At 40.9% G+C, this 22,500-nt stretch overlaps 1 protein-coding gene across 1 annotated transcript in view; it reads left to right on the top strand.

Annotated features, from left to right (window-relative positions):
* Positions 1-22,500, top strand: part of LOC135223631 (exostosin-2-like) — a gene marked incomplete in the record, with an annotated part of 647,541 nt that overhangs the window by 371,424 nt on the left and 253,617 nt on the right. The window contains 1 exon segment of the mRNA XM_064262245.1: positions 19,153-19,266. Within this exon segment, the coding sequence (XP_064118315.1) occupies positions 19,153-19,266 (114 nt within the window).

Below are 22,500 nucleotides of genomic sequence, written 5' to 3'. Positions count from 1 at the left end.
GACGAAGTGAGATCACAACACAAAGCAAAAATGCGTGCAACGCTAATGAGGCTATCGAAAGGAATGACGCCAGAGACGCTCACTGTAGTAGTAGCAGGTAGCGGGGCTTTGGTGCAGCTCCTATGTAGCAAGGGAATTTGGCGGAGAAGGAAGCTAATTGGCAAGGGACCTCTGGTAGTGGTTTCCACTCACCCTTTTACTATACCGACACCTTTATTATAAGGTGAGCGAACCAGTTATTCTGGCACTATTGTTTCTCTTTTTTCTCTGGTATGTATAGCAATATTTGTACCTTAGAAATGAGGATCAAGGATGCATTTCACGGAGCAACATGGGCTGAGCCCAGAAATGCCTGTTTGGCATGGTCTCAAAAAATGCTAATAAATGCCTGCTTCTATAGTCTGAACACTAAATATATGACCATAATCATGCTCCCTAAGTATTAAGCTAACTTTTAATTGGAAGTTACTGTAATATGATTTAAAAAGTTAGATTAATACATTACCCATATAAAAGAAGTAACTGGTTGGCATAAAAATTGTTATATTAACTACTATGTACGTACGTATCCATTTTTGTACGTATACTACTAACACTACCCTTAATTCATGGGATACCATTTTCTTTTTCCTTCAGAGTAAAATAAGCTTTCTTTGCATTACTAATTATGTTATAATGAAGGTACACAATTCAATAAGATAAAGAAAACATGTATGTACATAAGTAATGTTTACAGAGGGTGAAGGTAAAATTCAATCAATTTAGAAATCATATACGTACTAGTGTGAGGGCTAACTATGAGAGAGAGAGAGAGAGAAATACGTGTCAAGTGAGGTAAAACTCTGGAGAAGTATCATCTTTAAAAGTGCGAATAGGATCACATCTTCGGAAAGCACATTAACTGTATGTGCTGAAGATGACAAACACTGTGAATTAAGTACTGACTTTGTATATATTTTGAAAAATATGAATACCATACATAGAATCTCCATACTGATTTTACACTTAAAAGCAAGAAAACTTATAATAATTGTAGTATACTAGTACTTACTTCAGAAATTTGATATTTTCTGAAGGAATATCTTTGAAAAGTGCAGTAATTTGAGAATGGGTATTGCATCTTGTAAAAGTATGTATATGCACTAACTGTAGGTGCTGTGATTACCTTTTTATCATATTTACCTATGCATGTACAAAAATAAAAATAATATATTTTAATAAAGCTTTTATACAGAAAAGCTTTAAAAATTAAAAATTTACAGAATAAATTAACCCATAAACGCCGAGGGAGACAAGGACGAGCGCTAAGACACAGGGGCAACATGCATTCACGTCCTAGCATGCTAGGGTGGGCCAGAAGCATGAACGGAGACTCGGCCCGACACATAGGCTGATGTCGGCTGAAGACGGAGCCGTCTACTGCAAGCGGTGGGGAACTGGTCAATAGGCAAGTCCGAACTCAGCCGGGATAAGGGACAGGCTAGCCCCGACGGGTGACAGCGAAATTCATCCAGCAAAAGGCTGGGGAACAGTCCCAGTGTCCACCCGAAAATTCAGGGGGAACTCCCCTGGGTGGAGTAGGCTAACTAATGAAGTCCACCGGCCAAGGACCAGACGAAGCTAGCTAAGAGAAAGACCTAAATAAAGGAAAATACTAAATATCCTATCGAAAAATAAATAAATAAATAAATATATAAAATAAATATAAAAATAATTATGAGCTTCGTAAGGCAGAGAGACCGGAGTCGGCCGCGGAGGCCGAAACCGGTCACGAGAAAAAACTGGCTAAATAGCATTAAAAAGGATGAGAGCTCATAATTGTCTCTCTAAACGCCTAAAAATACCCAACTTCTTAGAAGGAGGAGGAGAAAACAAAGCCATGATCCAAAATAAGAGAGCAGCAAAACAACAGGAGGGAGTTACAGGTAATGAAACTAGACGGCTGCTAAAAGGGAGTGTTGTAGGTCCGTCGCTAGTTATGCACACTGATATTGGGAGACATAGGTGATGTAACAGCTCCCCAGTGTCAATTGTTACCCCTCCTAGCAGACAAGGTCAGATATATGCTGGGTAAGATAGCTGTGGCTATGCTTGCATACGTCCCTGTTACATACACGATATCCATATTGGATAGTTGCAGTGGGGTTTCGAACTCCACAGACCCTTTTTTTCGTTGATACATTTAGCAGTATTTGTACTTTAGAAAGCTGCCTAAGGGAACCTTTCATCAGGACGACACAGCCCGAGCCCAAAAATGATAATTTTTGACATGTTGCAGGAAAAGTTTCCACATTGTTTTTCAGAGCATCACAGACTGAATACTTTATGTAGAGAAAGCAGCTTGGGACACTGCACAACCTGCATTAGTGCCTCACCGTACCCATTCAATCCTGGGACATATTATGAAAGTGTATGAAAGGGTAATGAAGAAAAATATAATGAAACATTTAATGTGGAATATAGGACAACATGGTTTTGTACCTGGAAAAAGTATGCAAACCCAACTGTTAGTCCACTGTGAGAACATATAAAAATGTGATAAACGAAAAAGATATAGATGTGGTTTACCTAGACTTTGCCAAAGCTTTTGACAAGGTAGACCATAATATAATTTTGATGAAAATTAGAAAACATAATATTGTGGAAAAAGTAGGAAGATGGATAAAAGAATTTTAGCAAAACAAAAAACAAGTAGTAATTGCAAACAATAAGAAATCGGATGAAGCTAAGGTAATATCTGGTGTGCCACAAGGTACGGTGTTAGCTGCATTGCTGTTTGTTATTATGATTACAGACATAAACAGCAATGTTAAGGACTCGGTAGTGAGAAGTTTCGCTGATGACACAAGAATAAGTAAAGAAATTACTTGTGATGAAGATAGGAACGCGCTACAAAGAGACCTAAACAAAACATATGAATGGGCAGATATAATTAGTATTGAATTTAACTCTGATAAATTTGAATCAATAAATTATAGGGGACCTAATAATGAGACTCACAAATAAGGAAGCAGTTAACCCTTAAACGCAGAAGCGGTATTTTAAAAATCGTCTCCCGTATGCCAGCTGCGTTCGCGAGTGAGCGCCGAAGCGGAAAAAATGTTTTTTTTTTTTTTCAAAAAATCACAGCATGCTTAGTTTTCAAGATTAAGAGTTCATTTTTGGCTCCTTTTTTTGTCATTGCCTGAAGTTTAGTATGCAACCATCAGAAATGAAAAAAATATTATCATATATAAATATTGGGATATATGACAGCGCAAAAAAAAAATTTCATGTATAATTGTATACAAATCGCGCTGTGAGCAAAACGGTTAAAGGTAACAAGTTAATTTTTGTTGCTGTATTGTACACTAAATTGCGATCATTTTGGTATATACCACATTGTAAAACGATCAAGGCAACACAGAGAAAATATTATCACAAAATGATGCATGAATTTGTAGTGCACAGACATAAAAAAAAAAAAAAAAAGTTTTCAAAAATTCACCATAAATCAAAATATTGTGCTAGAGACTTCCCATTTGTTGCAAAATGAAGATAATTGATTGAATATTACTAGACTGTAAGTGTTGTAGCTTACAATTGCAGTTTTTTACCATTTCGGTCGAGTTAAAGTTGACCAAAGGACGAATTTTTTCTATATCGTTATTTATATGTAAATATTTCAAAACTGATAGAAGCTACAACCATGGGTTGTTTTTAGTTGTATTCTACATGAAATTGCGCACATTTTCATATATAAAACATTATGTAACGGATAATTTAAAATGGTGCAAACATTACGACAATTGGACAAAAAAATTTATGATTTTTTCGGAAGAGTTACTGCGCAGACGTAAGGAAAAAGTTTATTCCATAAATTCACCATAAATCGAAATATTGTGTTAGAGACTTCCAATTTGTTGCAAAATAAAGGTAGATGATTGAATATTACTAGAATGTAATAGTTTTAGCTTATACAATTGCGTTTTTCGACCATTTCGGTCGAGTCAAAGTTGACCAAAGGTTGAAATTTTGGCACATCGTTATTTATATGAAAATATTTCAAAATTGATAAAAGCTACAACCATGGGTTGTTTTTTATTGTATTCTACATGAAATTGCACACATTTTCATATATAAAACTTTATGTAATGGCTAATTTAAAATAGTGCAAACATTACGACAATCGGACGAAAAAATTTCTGATTTTTTTCGGAAGAGTTACCGCGCGGACAAGAGGAAATTTTTTTTTTTTTTATAAATTCACCATAAATCAAAATATTGTGCTAGAGACTTCCAATTTGTTGTAAAATAAAGGTAATTGATCGAATATTACTAGAATGTAAGAGTTTTAGCGTACAATTGCGTTTTTTTACTATTTCGGTCGAGTCAAAGTTGACCAAAGGTTGAAATTTTGGCTCTTATCGTTATTTATATGAAAATACTTCAAAACTGATAAAAGCTACAACCATGGGTTGTTTTTTATTGTATTCTACATGAAATTGCGCACATTTCCATGTATAAAACTTTATGTAACGGCTAATTTAAAATGGTGCAAACATTACGACAATCGGACAAAAAAATTTATGATTTTTTCGGAAGAGTTATCGCTCGGACATACGGAAAAAGTTTTTTTCATAAATTCACCATAAATAGAAATATTGTGCTAGAGACTTCCAATTTGTTGCAAAATGAAGGTAAATGATTGAATATTACTAGAATATAAGAGTTTTAGCTTACAATTGCGTTTTTTGACCATTTTGGTAGAGTCAAAGTTGACCGAAGGTTGAAATTTGGGCACTTATCATTATTTATATGAAAATATTTCATAACTTATAAAAGCTACAACCATGAGTTTTTTTTCGTATTCTACATAAAATTGCGCACATTTTCATATATAATACTCTATGTAACAGCTAATTTAAAATGGTGCAAAAATTATGTCAAAGTGACAAAATAATTTTTGAGATGTGTCGCTGATGCTTTTTAGTGCGAGTAGAAAGAAATTCGCGCTTGCGCGCCTGGGTAACGATTGTAAACAAAACAACGCCTTGATCCGTGAGCTCCCAGCATCCCCCAAAGCGCGTGATTCAAAAGTTTTCGCCTAGTAGGCCTATAACTATTTTTCTGCGAATTAAAAAAAAAAACCTTTTTTATATCGACGTATATACATCCAATCGGCACCCAACAGACAATTTATATCGACGTTTAATACGTCCAATCGGCGTTAAAGGTTTAAAGACCTTGGTGTGATGTTGAATAGGAATATGTTATGCAATGATCAAATAGCAATACTATTGGCAAAAGGCAAAGCAAAAGTGGGAATGTTATTACAACACTTCAAAACAAGAAGAGCCGATCACATGATTATGCTTTATAAAATGTATGTACGTAGTCCACTTAAATATTGCAATATGACAAGGTACCCACATTACCAAAAGGATATTGCACAAATAGAGAGTGTACAAAGTCTTTTACAGCTAGAATAGAAGAAGTTAAGGACCTTGATTACTGGGAAAGACTACAATTTTTAAAATTATATAGTCTAGAAAGAGAGAGAACGCTACGTGATAATTCAGGCATGGAAGCAGATAGAAGGAATTACGGAAAAACATCATGGCACTAAAAATATCAGAAAGAGCAAGCAGAGGTAGATTAATAGTGCCCAAAAATATACCAGGAAAACTAAGGAAAGCACACAGGACATTAATCCACTACGCACCAGTGTCGATAATGCAGTGTCTATTCAATGCGTTGCCAGCTCATCTGAGGAACATGTCAGGAGTGAGCATAGATGTATTTAAGAATAAGCTTGACAAATATCTAATCTGCATCCCAGACCATCCAAGATTGGAAGATGCAAAATATACTGGAAGATGCTTTGGCAATTCTCTGGTAGACATGAGAGGTGCCTCACACTGAGGGACCTGGGGCAACCCGAATGAGCTGTAAGGTAAGCTCTCTCTCTCTCTCTCTCTCTCTCTCTCTCTCTCGTCTTCTATATATATCTCCTCTCTCTCTCTCCTCGCTCATCTCTTCTCTCTTTTACTGAGATGAGAGAATTTTTATGGTACATGTATGTGCAGTGGACCCCCCGAATTTGCATTCCCCTGATTCATGGATTTTTCTGTGGAACCTATCTAAAAAGTACTAGCTGGAGGACTCACTCATTCAGGGGTTTTTCCATTGGTAAATATTCACTAATTAGTGTATTTGATGTTATTTTCATGACTGAATTCATTTTTATGATAAAAAATGATTTACTAATTTTCAAATATTAATACTGATTAATACTGTATTAAGTTTAAAAAAGGGACGAAATTTGAGCAGATGTTCGCACAACTGTCGAGCACTCTGTCTCAATCAGGCCAGTCCATTCAAGATCTCTCTAACAGAGTTAGAGAGAATGAGGACCGAGTAGCTGGGCTCTCTCAGGTCCCCCTTCCAGTCTCCCCAGTGCCAAGTGCTGGTATTTTCCAGCTCCCGCCATACGACTCTCTGCCAGCTTTCTCTATGGAGAACCCATGGAGAGTAGCCGCTTACGCTCCATTTAAGGATGGTATGATCTCTATCCCGGAGTGTGGAACTCGAAGGATTGAGGACTTCGAGTTTTATCCTCCGGGTTTGACGCAGCCTTTCATCGGCTATGCTAGGCTGACCGTAGCGGCTCTTACTAGGGAAGACAAGATCTCTAGGGAGGATGTTCTCTACAGTAGGGATCATGCCCAACGGGAATGGGTTCACTGCCTTGAGGACTGGGAGTGCACAAACACCAAGCTCCAGGCCTATAAGAGTCCTTTCACTATTTTTGCGACGGAAGAGGAGGCTTCTCTTCCGTTCGCTACAAAAATAGTAGAGAGGACTCTTCAGGCAGTCCTCAAGGATGAGCCCATGCCACAGCTAAGGGAGGCGGAGTCTACTTCTCCGCTCTTCCCAGCTTTTGGAGAATTGTGGGAGAACTTGCCAGCCACGTTCACGCTTGGCAAGCTCAAACCGACTGCGCCATGGACCAGTTCGCGAGAAGCTTCCAAGGCTGCCTGATTCCTTGATTCAGGCGGAGTTCGACGCGCGAACTAGGTTTGGCAGGTCCCTCAATTCAACTGATCATAACGGAGATGGCTGCTCTCTCGTATGCTACGGAACCTCTGTTTAAGATCTTGGCCAAATCCCAGCTTCAGACGGTTCAGGACGGATGCTTTGACTTCTTCCAAGCTAGGAGGAATTGCCGAAAGCACGTTCTGCAGGAGTGCACTATTAGGCACGAGCCTAATAGACTCCTGGCTTCTAGCATGTGGGGAGCGGATCTCTTCCCAGAGTCCGCTGTAAATGAAGTACACACGAGGCTGCTAGGCTCAACCAGAGCCTTAGGGCTAGGTGGGGTATTTCATCCAAGAGGAAGCAAGAATCCGTCCCCACTGCTGGTAAGAAACCAAAGAAGTCTGGTAAAAGGTTCCAGCCTTACCAGAAACACCAGCAACAGCAGCAATTTGTCCAGGCCGTCCCGGTTACCCAACAGGGACAACCTGCTAGTTCTAAACAGAACCAGCCCATCCTCCTGCTGTCTCCTCAATCACAACCTTCGACCTCCTACGCACTCTCGCCGGCCTTCAACCCTACGTATGAAGGTCAGGGCTACCCTCCCTTTAACAAGCAATAGAGAGGTAGGGCGAGAGGCTACTTTCGCCAGCGTGGCGCAGGAAGGGCGACAAGGAGCAGGCAGTTCAGAGGAGGGCGTGGTGGTCAACCCGCCCATCAACAATGAGGCTCCCCAGGTAGGAGGGAGGCTGTTCCTCTTCCGTCACAGGTGGGGGTTCAGCAATTGGGCACAGAGCATAGTGTCCAAAGGATTGGGTTGGAGTTGGATCAAAGATCCTCCTCCAATCAAATCATTCCGCCAAATACCATCAAAGGAATTGACAGATTACGCGGAGGAACTCCTTCAGAAAGGAGCTATTGCGAGAGTCAAGCATCTAAATTTCAAGGTCGCTTATTCAGCGTGCCAAAGAAAGGCTCAACAAAAAGAAGGGTAATCTTAGACTTGTCAAAGCTAAACTCTTTCATTCGTTGCGACAAGTTCAAGATGCTTACCCTCTCGCAAGTAAGGACCTTACTTCCGCGTGGAGCCGTCACATGCTCCATCGATCTTACAGACGCATACTATCATATCCCTATAGCCAGACACTTCCGCCCATTCCTAGGATTCAGGCTAGGAAATCAGACATTCTCATTCAAAGTGATGCCCTTCGGTCTGAATGTAGCCCCCAGGGTATTCACGAAAATAGCAGAAGTGGTTGTGCAGCAATTGAGAACTCAGGGAATCATGGTAGCAGCATACCTCGACGATTGGTTGATCTGGGCACCAACTGTCGAGGAATGTCTCAAAGCCACCAAAAAGGTAGTTCACTTTCTGGAACATCTGGGGTTCCAGATAAACAAAACGAAATCCAGACTTACCCCGGAGTCTCGTTTTCAGTGGCTGGGAATCCAATGGGATTTGTCTTCCCACAATCTGTCAATTCCAGTGGCCAAACGGAAGGAAATAGCAAAATCTGTCAGGCAATTTTCTCAAATGCAAACAAACATCAAGGAGAAACCAGGAAAGAATCCTAGGGTCCCTTCAGTTTGCTTCGGTAACAGATATCCTCCTGAAAGCAAGGCTAAAAGATATAAATCGAGTTTGGCGATCGCAGAGCAAACACCAAAATCTCGAGACAAGTTGTCAGTAATTCCACAGATCCTTCGCAATCAACTCCGTCCATGGTCAAAAGTAAAGAACTTAGCCAAGCGGGTACCCCTGCAATATCCCCTTCCAGTGTTAACCATTCACACGGATGCCTCCCTGTCCGGGTGGGGGGGATATTCTCAGTTCAAACAGGTTCAGGGGACTTGGTCAGTTCAATTTCGCCAGCTCCACATAAACGTTCTGGAAGCAATGGCAGTATTTCTTACCTTGAAGAGACTGCTTCCCCCGAAAAAGTCTCATCTAAGGCTAGTTTTGGACAGTGCAGTGGTAGTTCATTGCATCAACAGGGGATGGGTCCAATCCAAGCATGTGAACCATGTCATGATAGCCATTTTTGCCCTAGCAACAAACACAAATGGCATCTGTCCGCCACTCACCTGGCGGGGGTAAGAAATGTGATAGCAGACGCTTTGTCCCGGTCAGTTCCTCTGGAATCAGAATGGTCCCTAGACGACGGGTCATTCCAGTGGATATGCCGGAGAGTCCCAAGGTCTCCAAGTAGATCTCTTCGCCTCACAAGCGAACCACAAGCTCCCTTGCTATGTGGCCCCCAACCTGGACCCTCTGGCTTATGCCACGGACGCCCTGCGTTAGATTGGGATCAGTGGAGAAAATTTATGTTTTTTCCTCCAGTGAATCTTCTCTTGAAAGTCTTAAGCAAGCTGAGGACTTTCAAGGGAATAGTAGCTCTGATTGCACCGGACTGGCCCAAGAGCAACTGGTATCCTCTTCTTCTGGAATTGGGTCTCCGACCTCAACGGATTCCCAATCCCAAGCTGTCACAATCAGTACAAATGAGGACTGTGTTCACTTCCTCAGGAATTCTTCAGACCCTAACTTTATGGACTTCATGAAGTTTGCGGCTAATAAAGATGCTAATATTGATCCACAAAATATTCTCTTCCTAGAATCAGATAAGAGAGAGTCAACTATTAGACAATATGACTCAGCTGTTAAAAAATTAAGCATCCTTCCTGAAAGAATCAAACACTACAACCATGACAGTTAATCTAGCTATCCATCCTTTTTCAGATCCTTTGTTGTTTGAAAAGGTTTAGCAGCTAGCACTATTACTACTCATAAATCGGCTTTGAAGAAGATCTTTCAGTTAGGTTTTCAGATAGATCTGACTGAATCTTATTTCACGTCTATCCCTAAAGCCTGTGCTAGACTTAGACCCTTCTCAAAGGCCTACTGCAGTTTCATGGTTCTTAAATGAATGTCCTCAAACTAGCTTCAGATACTGACAACTCGTCTTGTACATTCATAATGCTTCTTAGAAAGACATTATTCTTATTAAGCCTAGCTTCAGGAGCTAGAATTTCAGAAACTGTCGGCTCTATCCAGAGATGCGGGTCATGTGGAATTCCTCCCCTCAGGAGAAGTTCTGCTTGCTCCGGATCGTAGTTTTTTGGCTAAAAATGAGGATCCTCTTGCAAGGTGGGCCCCTTGGAAAGTCATACCACTTCCCCAAGATCCTTCTCTCTGCCCAGTATCAACTTTAAGAGCCTTTCTATCTCGTACATCCTCAAGATCCTCAGGTTCTCTCTTCATGAGAGAAAAAGGTGGTACTTTGTCAATAAAAGGTATTAGACAACAAATCCTTTACTTCATTAAACGAGCCAATCCTGATTCATTCCCAAAGCACATGACATCAGGGGATAGCCACTCAATTAATTACTTTCAACATATGAACTTTGAGGATCTTAAAAAGTATACTGGATGGAAATCTCCGACAGTCTTTAAACGTCATTATCTAAGTCCTTGGAATCTTTAAAATTTTCAAGCAGTAGCAGCGGGAAACATTGTTTCTCCTGATACTGTATAGTAGTCGTAGTACAGATCCAGGTCTCCTTTCTACCTACCTCATCCAACATGCCTCACCCTATCGCCATGCTACTCGGATATCCTAGCCTTAGCCGCTGAATCATACTAGTGGATTGTCCCTTATTTTTTTGCTAGGGACATCCACACTTTGTACTGATAATGTACTTCAGTGTACGCCTACCCTTATTTTTAATGCATAGGGGTAGGACACAATGGTGTTTGTCAATATTTTTTGTACAAATAATTTATCTAAGTAAATCTATTTTGTTAATATTACACTGCATTATTATAATTTACTATGTTTACTGTAATTTTAAGTACTTTACATTACTAACTTTCTTTTATGTTACTGTTTAGAATAAGTTAGGCTTAAGTACTTAGTTTATATGCTGTAATTGATTTACTATTATATCCCTCATTTTACACTGCTTTTCATTTGTCCTTTTTTCCCATCTTGTCTGTTTCTCTGGTACTCTTTCATAGGCCGACACGAGCTGAAGCCCAGAAGAAAAGGGATTTTGACGAAGGAAAAATCTATTTCTGGGTGATTGGCTCGTGTCGCCCTATGAAACCCACCCTGTATTGTTTACCCCCCCATGCAGGACAAGATGTTTTAGATTAAGGATGTCCGCTAGGGGCGCTGCTGTCCGTGGCGTTTCTTAGTAGTAGTAGTGGCGGCCGCCTCGACCCGTTGGTATCAGCTCTCTCTTGTGGGGATTCTGATTGGAAGTTCTAATTGGTGAATGTCTCGTGGTAGTGTTCCCACTCGCCCCTATTACCATACCGACACTTCTTTTTAAGAGTGAGCGAGTCAGTTTTACTGACATTTCTTAATTTTGTTTTTCTCTGGTAATTTTAGATTAATTTTACCTAGAAAGAATGATATTAAGGATCCTTTCATAGGCCGACACGAGCTGAGCCCAGAAATATTAAATATTAGATAATAAAAATGATAATCTCTCTCTCTCTCTCTCTCTCTCTCTCTCTCTCTCTCTCTCTCTCTCTCTCTCTCACTCTCTCTCACTGAGATGTGTTTTTTGTATTGTAAATAAATTGTTTTCTCATTTTCAAATAAACAGCAACAATATCAATTCATAGAAGAAAAGACTACGTATAGTGAATTATTAAGATTTTAGTGTATAAATGAAAAAGATGGGGAATGGTGATGAGGAGGAGAGGTAAAGTCCAAGTAAAGAAAGTCTGTCCTTAACAATCACAGGTGACGGAGAAACCGTAGGGCCATCCTTTGAATGCCCTCTTACCCCACCTAGGATGTGCACCCTTTGTTCTTAGGTCCTGCACTGCAAATTTGGCAGGTGTTGCAGTTTCATAGTCATGGGCTTGCAGCCTTCATGTACCAGGCAAGTTAACACATATGGCTGGGACCAATGCATAAAATGGCAAAATGTACAGAAATATGCAAAAGCTCAAAAAGCACAAAGATGTTCAGAAAATTACACAGCAAGCATAAAATGAACCTGACCTTAACAAATATGAGAAGAAAATTTTAGTGATTTCAAATTATTTCTCTGCCAAAAGGTAAAGAGAACTTTAAGTAAAAATTTAAATAATAGTATAATGAGGCACTCATTTCCAAAAGTAGAAGATTGTTGAGAGAACTCATGCGGTACACACTCACAGATGCATAGAAAATGGTTCCTGGGTGACCAAGGGTGCACGTGCACTGACCTTTTACATTTAATTATCTGTCTGGATCTGTTTCCTTTTATAGGAAAATTACTCTTGAACAGTTGATCAATCATGAATATAGGTTATTTTATGCATGATACTTACCTGGCAGGTATATATATAGCTTATCCTCTTGACGCACTGGCAGAAAATTTCAAAACTTCGCGGCAACCGCTAGTACACTGGTAATTCAGGTGATGGCCACTCCGTTCCCGTGGCGCTGGTACTTGGAACTATTCCCGTTTTCCTCAGATTTTCTCTGCCAGCTGAACCGGCAACATCGTTGTTGGTTCTCTGTTAGAATTTCCTGCTCGTTGACTGACTTTTTGGATATTGGTATCGTATTCACGAAGTTAGCGTGGCAGTCGCATTTTGTTTGGATTTTGATTAGTATGTCGATGTCAGGAACGTATGTTTAGAGTTTGTGTGAAAGAAGGGTGTAAGGTGAGACTGCCGAAATCATCGGTAGATCCATATACTATTGTAAGAAAAGAATGTCGGGTAGCTTTCCGCAAGTTGTAGTACTTGGGACAATAGGTGCAATGAATGTCAGTGTCTGAATGAGAAAGAGTGGAAGGCTCTTATGAAGTATGTTGAGGCTTAGAAAAAGATCGGGTAGAAGATCTGTCTCTAGGAGTGAGAGATCGGGGGAAAAAATCTTTCGAGTAAGCCTTTGAATGAATCTTTTGCATGTGTCTTCTCCAGCTCATTCACATGTAGACGTAGCACCTTCCCCTCAGGTTTCTCCTGCGCCCGTTGCTGTATCTGAGGATACTACTGATCCACAATCGTGAAAGTGTTCGCTGCCCTTGCGTCCATGGGAGATCAAATTAAAAACGATTAACAGACAAAGTGGAAGTGTTCGGTGACAGTGTTGTGGAGGGGGCGCCTGATCGTCCCTCTCGTGCTCCTAGACCGAGACCTCTGTCAAGCTCCCAGACCCAAGGAAGAAGGCATGTCGACAGTCGAAGGGAGGCGAGAGGGGTTTACTCGCGATCAGTCGTCCCTTCAGGCAGTCCTGTTGCTTCCCAGGCTGCAGCAGTACGCCCATGGAAAAGGCGATACTGGGAAGTGCCGTTATTCATCGATAGTTCGGCGTCAGGAAGGAGTAGGCGTTTTCGCGGAAGTATCGCGTCCTCTCAAGAGGTCATACTTTCCGTCCTCATCACAGGATGAAAGGGCTGTTGACAAGAAGGGTGGAGTAGCCCTGAGATTTTTTATCGGAGGATGAAGAAATTATCCCTAATCAAAGGAAAGAGGATTTCTCGTCAGTTGGAAGTTACTAGCGGTGCGGTGAGAGGTGTTTCTCCGCTTAGAGGAACTCCTCTGCGTAGACCGCAGGTTCGCTCGCCTCTCCGTGTTAGCCCGGTGCGTCCTCGATCTCCTCATCATCAGGAGTCTCGTAAGGAAGCGGAGACAAAGGAAGTTCTGCGGGACATGCAGGAGAGATTAGCAGTGATTGTCCAATCATGGGAGAAGCCCGAACAACCTTCGGCTAGACGTAAGGACTCGTCTCTCCCGGTTAAGTCCTCCAAGAGGACGCAGGACGTGCAACGCAAGCCAGGACGCAGTGCATCCCTTAAGAAGGACGAAGCAGTGCAGGACGCAGGACGCAGGACGCAAGAGGAAGAGTGGTGGACGCATACGTTCAGGAGGACGCAGGACGCAGGCGGCAGCAAGTCGAAACTTTTTCTCGTCAAGGAAGAGAGGAGTTTTACAAGGAGACAGCTCCGCATTCGCTCTCTAAGCAGGCTCTGCATAAGGAGTCCGCTTTGGAGAGTCATCAGGATCTTGGTTGTTTTCAAGATATTTCTTCGCAGGAGGAAGAATTTGTGGAGAGTGCGGAAGAGGACAAGAATGTGGAAGCTCCTTCCTCGGACTACAAGAGACTAACAGAGTGCCTTCTTTCTTTGTTTGAAGGAGATTTTCAACCTTCAGGCCCACCATCGCCTTTGTCTCAATTTTCGAAGACGAAGATAACCAAGAAATCGTCTTTTTTGAAAATGACTGTCTATTTCGGCCAAAAAAGCCCTTCAACGCGTAAATGAGTGGTTGAAGGAGAAGAGAGAGTCGGGGAAGACTTCTTTTGCTTTTCCTCCGGCCAAGTTGGCTTCTAAGTCTGGTGTTTGGTTATGCTACGGGGGAAAGTCTTGGCCTGGGAGTTTCCTTCCTGCCTCCTCCCAGGGAGACTTTTTCCAACATAGTGGACAGCTCCCGTAGACATGCTTTACATTCAGCCAAAGTGGGTGGACTTCGTCAGAGTTCGACCATTTACTCAAAGGTATCTATCGGACTTTTGAGGTGTTTAATTTTCTTGACTGGTCGTTGGGGGCCCTGGCTCGGACTTCGGAGATGGAAGATTCGTCAGAATCCGAGTTGCCGAGAAGTATCATGTCCTGTATGGATAAAGCCTTGAGAGATGGAGCTAATGAATTGGCTTCACTTTTTACAGCAGGCGTTTTGAAGAAAAGACATCTTTTGTGCTCGTTCGCTGCTAAAGGAGTCTCGAACGCACAAAAGTCGGAGTTGATGTTCTCTCCGCTTTCAGGACAGCTCTTCCCTCAGGATATCATTAAGGACATCTCGCTCTCCCTCACTCAGAAGGCTACTCAGGATCTACTAACGTCTTCTGTAAGAAGTATTTACCTTCTAATGTAATGAAGAAGACTCCGAAGGATACAAGAACATCACAGCGCCCTTTCGGGTAGACTTTTTCCGACCAGCATTTAGAGGGAAAAGAGTTCAGCCAAAAGAGGTTCGAAAAACCTCAACCAAGCAATGAGTCAGAAGTCCTCCAGACTTGTGTGGGGGCCAGACTTTTAGACTTCTGGGAAGTCTGGCAAAGCAAAGGAGCGGATCCTTTGGATCCTGTAAAGGTAGCGAAGGAAAGGATAAAGATCCCCTTTCTCAAGAAACCACCTCTCGCTACAGCTCCGAGAGCCCTAGGGGCTCATTACATCGATTTAGAGAAGAGAGAGGCTCTTTGGCATCAAGTTGTCAGCATGTTAGAAAAGGGGGCCATAGAACCGGTTCTGGATCACGATTCCCCAGGTTTTTACAACCGTCTGTTTCTAGTACCGAAGTCATCAGGAGGTTGGAGGCCAGTACTGGACGTAAGTCAGCTAAACTTGTTCGTAGAAAGACCAAGTTTACGATGGAGACGCACGATTTCAGTACTGGCAGCGGTACGACCAGGGACTGGATGGTAACGCTGGACCTTCAGGATGCGTACTTCCATATTCCGATTCATCCAAGGTCCAGGAAAATATTTGAGATTCGTGATCCAGGACAGGAATTTATCAATTCAAAGGCCCTTTGTGCTTCGGGCTGTGCACGGCTCCTCAAATTTTACAAGAATGATGTCGAATGTGGCGAAGTGGCTTCATTTGTTAGGAGTCAGAGTCTCTCTCTACCTCGACGATTGGCTCATAAGAGCACAATCAAAACAGCAATGTCTGGAGGACACGAAATCACATTGGAGTTAACTCAGCAGCTGGGTCTGATGGTAAACCTGAAAAAGTCACGGTTGACCCCTCTCAGGAGCTAGTTTAGTTTGGGGATTCTGATATCCTCAGTGTACTTTTCGGGCTTTTCCCGTCACCCTGAAAGGCAGACTCCATGTCCTGCGGAAAGTGCAAGAATTCCTATTGAAAGACCAATGCTCGGCGAGAGAGTGGATGAGCCTGCTGGGGACACTCTCTTCGTTAGAGCGGTTCATTTCACTAGGGAGACTTCACATGAGGCCCCTTACAGTTCTTTCTGATGAAGTCTGGCCAGAAGATCGCAACCAGATTCCTTCCGGTTTCCAATTCCTTCAAAGATAAAGGAGGAATTAAAGTGGTGGCTATTTCCGGGGAGGTTTTGTCAGAGGTACGTCACTCCAGCAGAGGAACCCAGACCGGATATTATTTTCCAACGCGTCAGACGCAGGCTGGGGAGCGACGCTGGGGCCCTCGGAGGAGTCCAGGCCTTTGGAACGAAGAAGAAAAGGCATGGCACATAAACAGGAAGGAACTGATGGCGATCTTCTTGGCTCTGAAAGCGTTCAGACCGTGGATCAGCGGCAAAGTGGTGCAGATCAACGCGAACAATACCACAGCTCTGGCATATATACGAAAACAAGGAGGAACCCACTCGTTGTCCCTTTGCAACTTGGCGAAGGAGATTCTTTTGTGGTCGCAGAGAGAAAACGTCACCCCTGCTCACCAGGTTCATTCAAGGAGAGAAGAACGTCAGAGCGGACCTGTTGAGCAGGGACGGACAAGTGCTTTCCACGGAGTGGATGTTGCATCTTCAAGTATGCCAGAGACTGTGGAAGCTCTGGGGCACACCGTAGTGGATCTTTTCGCTACTGCAGAGACGAAGAGGTTACCGAACTATTGTTCTCCAATCCCGGACCCTCTTGCAGTCGCAGTCGATGCCTTCCTACTAGATTGGACGGGTCTAGATGCGTACGCTTTTCCCCCGTTCAAGATTTAGGAAGGGTAATGAAAAAATTCAGAGAAAGTCAAGGAACAAGGCTGACTCTGATAGCCCCATACTGGCCGGCCCAAAGTGGTTCACAGAGGTACTGGAATGGACAGTGGATTCTCCGAGAAGTCTACCCACGAGAGTAGATCTTCTCAAACAACCCCACTTCGACAGGTTCCACAAGAACACCCTCGCTCTGGCGCTGACTGCGTTCAGACTATCGAAAGACTTGTCAGAGCGAGGGGGTTTTCTAAGAATCAGCGAAGGCAGTTGCAAGAGCACGAAGGCCATCAACTATCAAAGTGTACCAGTCGAAGTGGGAGAACTTCCGTAAATGGTGTAAGAATCGGAAGATTTCTTCATCCAGTACCTCTGTGACACAAATTGCAGATTTCCTTCTGTACCTGAAGAAGGAACTGGGTTTGGCTAATCAGACAATTAAAGGTTATAAGTGTATGTTGTCTGCATGTTTAGACACAGAGGTTTAGATCTGTCCAACGATGCAGATCTTAGAGATCTTCTCAGATCTTTTAATACAAAGAAGGATCGACTTTGCAGAACTCCTTCTTGGAATTTTGATGTCGTTCTCAAGTTCTTGGAAACGGATAGGTTTGAACCTATGGGCAGTTCGTCTTTGCGAGAGCTAACGAGAAGACTATTTCTTAGTAGCCTTAGCTACAGCTAAAAGGATTAGCGAGCTGCAAGCTATTGACAAGCAAGTAGGTTGGAAGCACAACAAAGCAGTTTGTTCTTTTCAACAGGAGTTCTTAGCAAAGAATGAGAATCCTTCGCATCCGTGGCCAAGATCATTTGAGATTGAAGGACTGGCTGATCTAGTATGTCAAGAACAAGAAAGGGTTCTTTGTCCCAGTAAGAGCCTTACGGTTTTACGTAGAAAGAACAAGAAGCATTAGGGGGACTTCATGTTCTCTGTGGTGCTCTGTTAAAGATCCTACTAGACCTATGTCTAAAACGCGATGGCTTTCTTTGTAGAGAAGTCATTAAAGAAGCTCATTTACTTTGTCAGGAAGAATGCTTCGGCTTGATTAAGGTTAAAGCTCATGAGGTGAGAGCAGTAGCTACGTCCTTAGCATTCAGGAAAATTTAGCCCTCAAGGACATTATAGATTCGACGTTTTGGAGGACAAACTCTGTGTTTGCCTCTCATTACCTTAGAGACGTGAAGACAACTTTTGATAATTGTCAAACGTTAGGCCCGTACGTATCCTCAGGTACAGTACTGGGCAAAGGAGTTTCCACCCCATAACCTAATAACATGCTAGGTTTTTATTTTAATTAGGTTATAGTGTTTTTTTTTATGGTTGTCTGAGAAGGTTAATACCAGCTCAGTTTTTTGGTGTAGTGTTTATTATTGTATGTGCGTGTGGTTCAGGTGAACTAACTTTTCCTAGCATGATGCCCGTGGTAAATGAGGGCTAGGGTTCTCTGTCAGCAGATTGGTCATGTCCAGGTTGTCAGACCCTTGTTGTTAGCTTTCTCAACAAACAGGTCACATCCTAGTTGAGAGCTACTAAGGTTTAGCAGGCTAAGAGCAGGACCTACGAAGTCAGCTACCTAAGCAGGTAAGGAACTTAATAAATAATTTTTAAAATTTAGTTAATTTTTGAATTATGACGATGTTGCTGTCTGTGACCCACCTCCAAATGTGTCAATCAGCTATATATATACCTGCCAGGTAAGTGTCATGCATAAAAATGATATTGTTATGATACAATAAAGTTTTATGCATACTTACCTGGCAGGTATATATAATTAAATTCCCACCCTCCTCCCCTCAGGAGACAGGGTTCAGAGAAAATCTGAGGAAAATGGGAATAGTTCCAAGTACCAGCGCCACGGGAACGGGGTGGCCATCACCTGAACTACCAGTGTACTAGCAGTTGCCGCGAGTTTTGAAATTCTGCCAGTGCGTCAAGAGGATAAGCTATATATATACCTGCCAGGTAAGTATGCATAAAACTTTATTGTATCATAACAATATCATTTTTAAGTATAATGGGGTTGTAATGAAACAAATTTTTCTGATTTCCCAACAAATTGATTTTATCAAACAAAACCATTACATACTTATGCTGCAAGTTTTCACCCATTTTATCAAAGAAAACCATTACATACAATGCAAGTTTTCACCCCTCAGCTTCACTATTTCATGTAGCTCATTGATCAGAGTACCCAAATAGTAAAACTGACAACTGTGAGTCACTGAGATCTGCCTGTGTGTGCAGTATTATTGGCTGTCTGCTGTTCCATGCTTTTGAAAAGAAACTAAAGTCTGATGATTTTATGTGCCTGAAAAGGACTTAATTTTAAGTAGTGGGTTTGTATGAAAAAATTATGTTTTCAAGAATTATATGTTTATGTTGTATAATTGGTTGAACATTGAATATATAGCCATTTAGCAATTTCAAAATTATATTTCAGGTAATAGATTGGCAAGAGGCAGCAATACAAATTTATGAAGAAGATCTACCTACTGTTTTGCAAGCTATTCAGAAAGATGTATCTGAAGAAAGAATTGAGGAAATGCAGAAGCAGGTAAATGTACTGTAGTGGAATATTACTGTGTGCATTGACTCTTAGCATGAGCTAAGATAATGGAACAATGAATTTTTAGTATTAGTTTCAACATCTGTGCATGGAGATTAGAATTCATAGCAATGGAGAAGTATGGTGTACTTGTCTTATTAAGTAAGTAAAGACTCACTTTATAGATATATTTGAATTTGTGTCTCAGAAGACTGTACATTTGATGTGGCATGTCTGTTGACATTTGATAAGAAGCAGTTTAGTTTAGATCATGGGAAAGGAGACTAATTAATAGGTTTTAAAGTAATTGACTACTTAAAATGAGGAACTAGCTCATAATCATTATGACTTTTTCTTTGCTATATGTACTAAAGTCATAAAGTTCATTAGACAAAAAACAGTAGAAAATGTGACCATTTTATTTAAATTGGTAATGATGATGCATGGTAGATGACATGATGAGGAGGGGTGTTGATTAGCAGGTATATTTGGGCATGTAAATCCTCATTTGTTTTTATTTGGTAATAAGTAGTGCTTCCTATGTAATACTTATAATTTTATCCAGTGCACTAGTTATTAGAATGAGAAATTAAAGTTCTCTTTCAAGATTAACATAAATTATGTAGTCAAAAATATTTATGTAAATGAAAAAGATGATCTGCTTTACATGATGTTACCAAGGAGAGGGTAAAATGGCTGACTTGGTTGGGTAGCATAAATTCATGAAATAAAAAAAAATAGTTTTTTAAGTTTAACACCAGTTGTTATATTGAGAAAATTATTTAAGATGAGAATAAACAAAATAATAAAAATAATTTTATGAAAATTTGTTTCTACAATAAAAATTTATACAAGGCAGTGCCCGAGTTACGATGGGGGTTCCGTTCTTGAGACGCGTTGTAACCCGAAAATCGTCATAAGCCGGAACATCATAAGAAATCCTAAGGAAACCTTACTTTTAATGCTTTGGGTGCATTCAGAACAATGTAAACTATATTCTTATTGCATTTTTCATTAAAAAAAAATTTCAAATATTGATTGTTTTGCAATTTTGGTGTCATATTTCTTCTGCCAGATCAGCATTGTAGGCATTGTAACTCTGAAAATAATTTCTGATGAATATAATTGAAAAGCGCCTTAACCTCAGAACGTCGTAAGCCGAACCCGTCGTAACCCGGGGACTGCCTGTACAAACAAATTAGCCATGAAATTGCCTTTAACTATCTAGAATGTGTCCAAGTGCACAAAGCAAAGAGTGTAAAAAATCTTAATGCAGATAGCCAGTTATTCATATGTAGGAGTCTTCATCAGAAGAGGGAGGGGATTGGCAGAGGGTACTAGAAATTATAGTCAGTTCGTAAAATATAAAACTTTTTTGTTAAAACATATGAGGGAGGTGAGATCAAGAAAAGGAGGAAGCAGTTGCCTTTAGTTTATTCCCAGGAAAAACATGACAGGGAGTTAGCAAAAATGCTTATAGATAACAAGAACTTACATAAGTAAGAAATTTACCTATACATAATTAAAGAATTTACCAAAGGAGGATTTCTCCAGGCAGTAGGCACTTCTATATGTATGAAAGTACCTGCATTGGGAGGTGAATCCAAGCATGAGAGGCATAACAGCAGGTACCCTCTGCAATACACACCTGTTTTGTGCAGATAATTGGTATTAATTTTAAAGGTGATTATTGATTCAGATCACTCCCTTCAGAAAGCATGTCGCTCAATGTGATGATGTTTCCCAAGAAGCATTAATGAAGAGTCTTAAAAGTGACGTAGCAAGGTAAAACCTAGATAGGCATTCTGACTCCCAGGTTCCAACACTATGGATGGCAGAGAGCTCCAAATTATGCCTCAGGCCCAGGAGGGTAAAGGGGCTTGAACTTCATGAGCCCTAATCCTGAATATAGCAAGATACTTTCTTTATGTACAGAATTAGCTGGAGAAAAGACTTGTCATGGCCAGTCAGAAAGAAGATTTTTGCTTGCTGAAGTACTGTAATAGGCAAGAAGGAGGTGAATGAGTAGGTAATGGATCACAGTACGTACATTGGCGATAGTATGATACAAGTCCAATGGTCCTAGATCAACAGGAGTTACTTCATGCCAGACTAGAAAAAATTCTGGACGAACAGTTGGCCCTTAAAGATACCTGGGACTATAGTTATAAGTTTTTTATGTTCTAATCGCAAAATAATATTTAAGCTCATGATGTATAAAATAATAATAAATTTGTCGAATGATTGCTCATGACCAATTCTTATTAATGTATTAAAGTGCTACAGATAACATTTGTACACACACATCTGCATAAAAATTCCATAAATATTTCTTTTTTCTTTATTATTTGTTTCTGCTCTAACATCTTAGTTACTTTAGAATTGTTGAAAGTGATAGATACAGTTTAGCAGGAACTGTACCTTCTGTGCTCTATAAGCTCAGAAAAGATGTACAGACATACACACCCCCTCATTTGGGACCACCTTGACATGATGAGGGACCTCTTGAACCTCAGGAATTTCTTCCTAGGTTCGAACCCAAAAGTCCCATATAATATTATATATTTTTGGGTTAATATCTGTGGAGTTTTCCACTTTTGTCAAAATTTTCCATACCTAATAAATAAGAAAACATATCATAACTTGGATTGGAGTTATGTAAATCCGCAGCTAAATATAGTGGGAACTGTGGTAGATCCATGATCTACCCGACAATGTTCGGACCTGGTTTTCCAGGCGGAACTATTCTGTGGAGCTGGACCACGGATTCCAGGGAGGCCTGGTTCTAGGAATAGAACTCTCGGCATTCTGTCCAGTTTGCCCATGACATGGTTAGGATGGGGATAATTGTATTTTCGTAATACTCTTAGTCCTACCAAGCAGGTATTGCTTACACTTGGGCCATACTAATCATGTTATGCCATCCCCTTTTGGGGTAGGGTAGGGATGCATACATTTGGGAGTCATTTCTCACTTGTGCCATTGGTGGAAGATTTAACTTCACAAAAAGCCAATGATATCTTTTCAAAATGTATTATTTTTTTTTTCTCATTTTTATGATATACACCTAAAGTTTTTAGTACCCCTGGACCCCTTGATGGACTGTTGACGACCAATGGAAATTTATCCCTGAAACTCCCTCAGTCAGTTAAAGATAATAATGCAGAAAAGGAATATACAGTTCTAAATAAATTGTATAATCCAAAACACCCATCAGGGCCTACAGAAATAATACAAAAAAGT

The sequence above is a fragment of the Macrobrachium nipponense genome, chromosome 10 (assembly GCF_015104395.2).
Source record: "Macrobrachium nipponense isolate FS-2020 chromosome 10, ASM1510439v2, whole genome shotgun sequence".
Lineage (NCBI taxonomy): Eukaryota > Metazoa > Arthropoda > Malacostraca > Decapoda > Palaemonidae > Macrobrachium > Macrobrachium nipponense.
The sequence above is the reverse complement of the archived record's forward strand: the minus strand, read 5'-3'. Positions and strand labels throughout refer to the sequence as shown.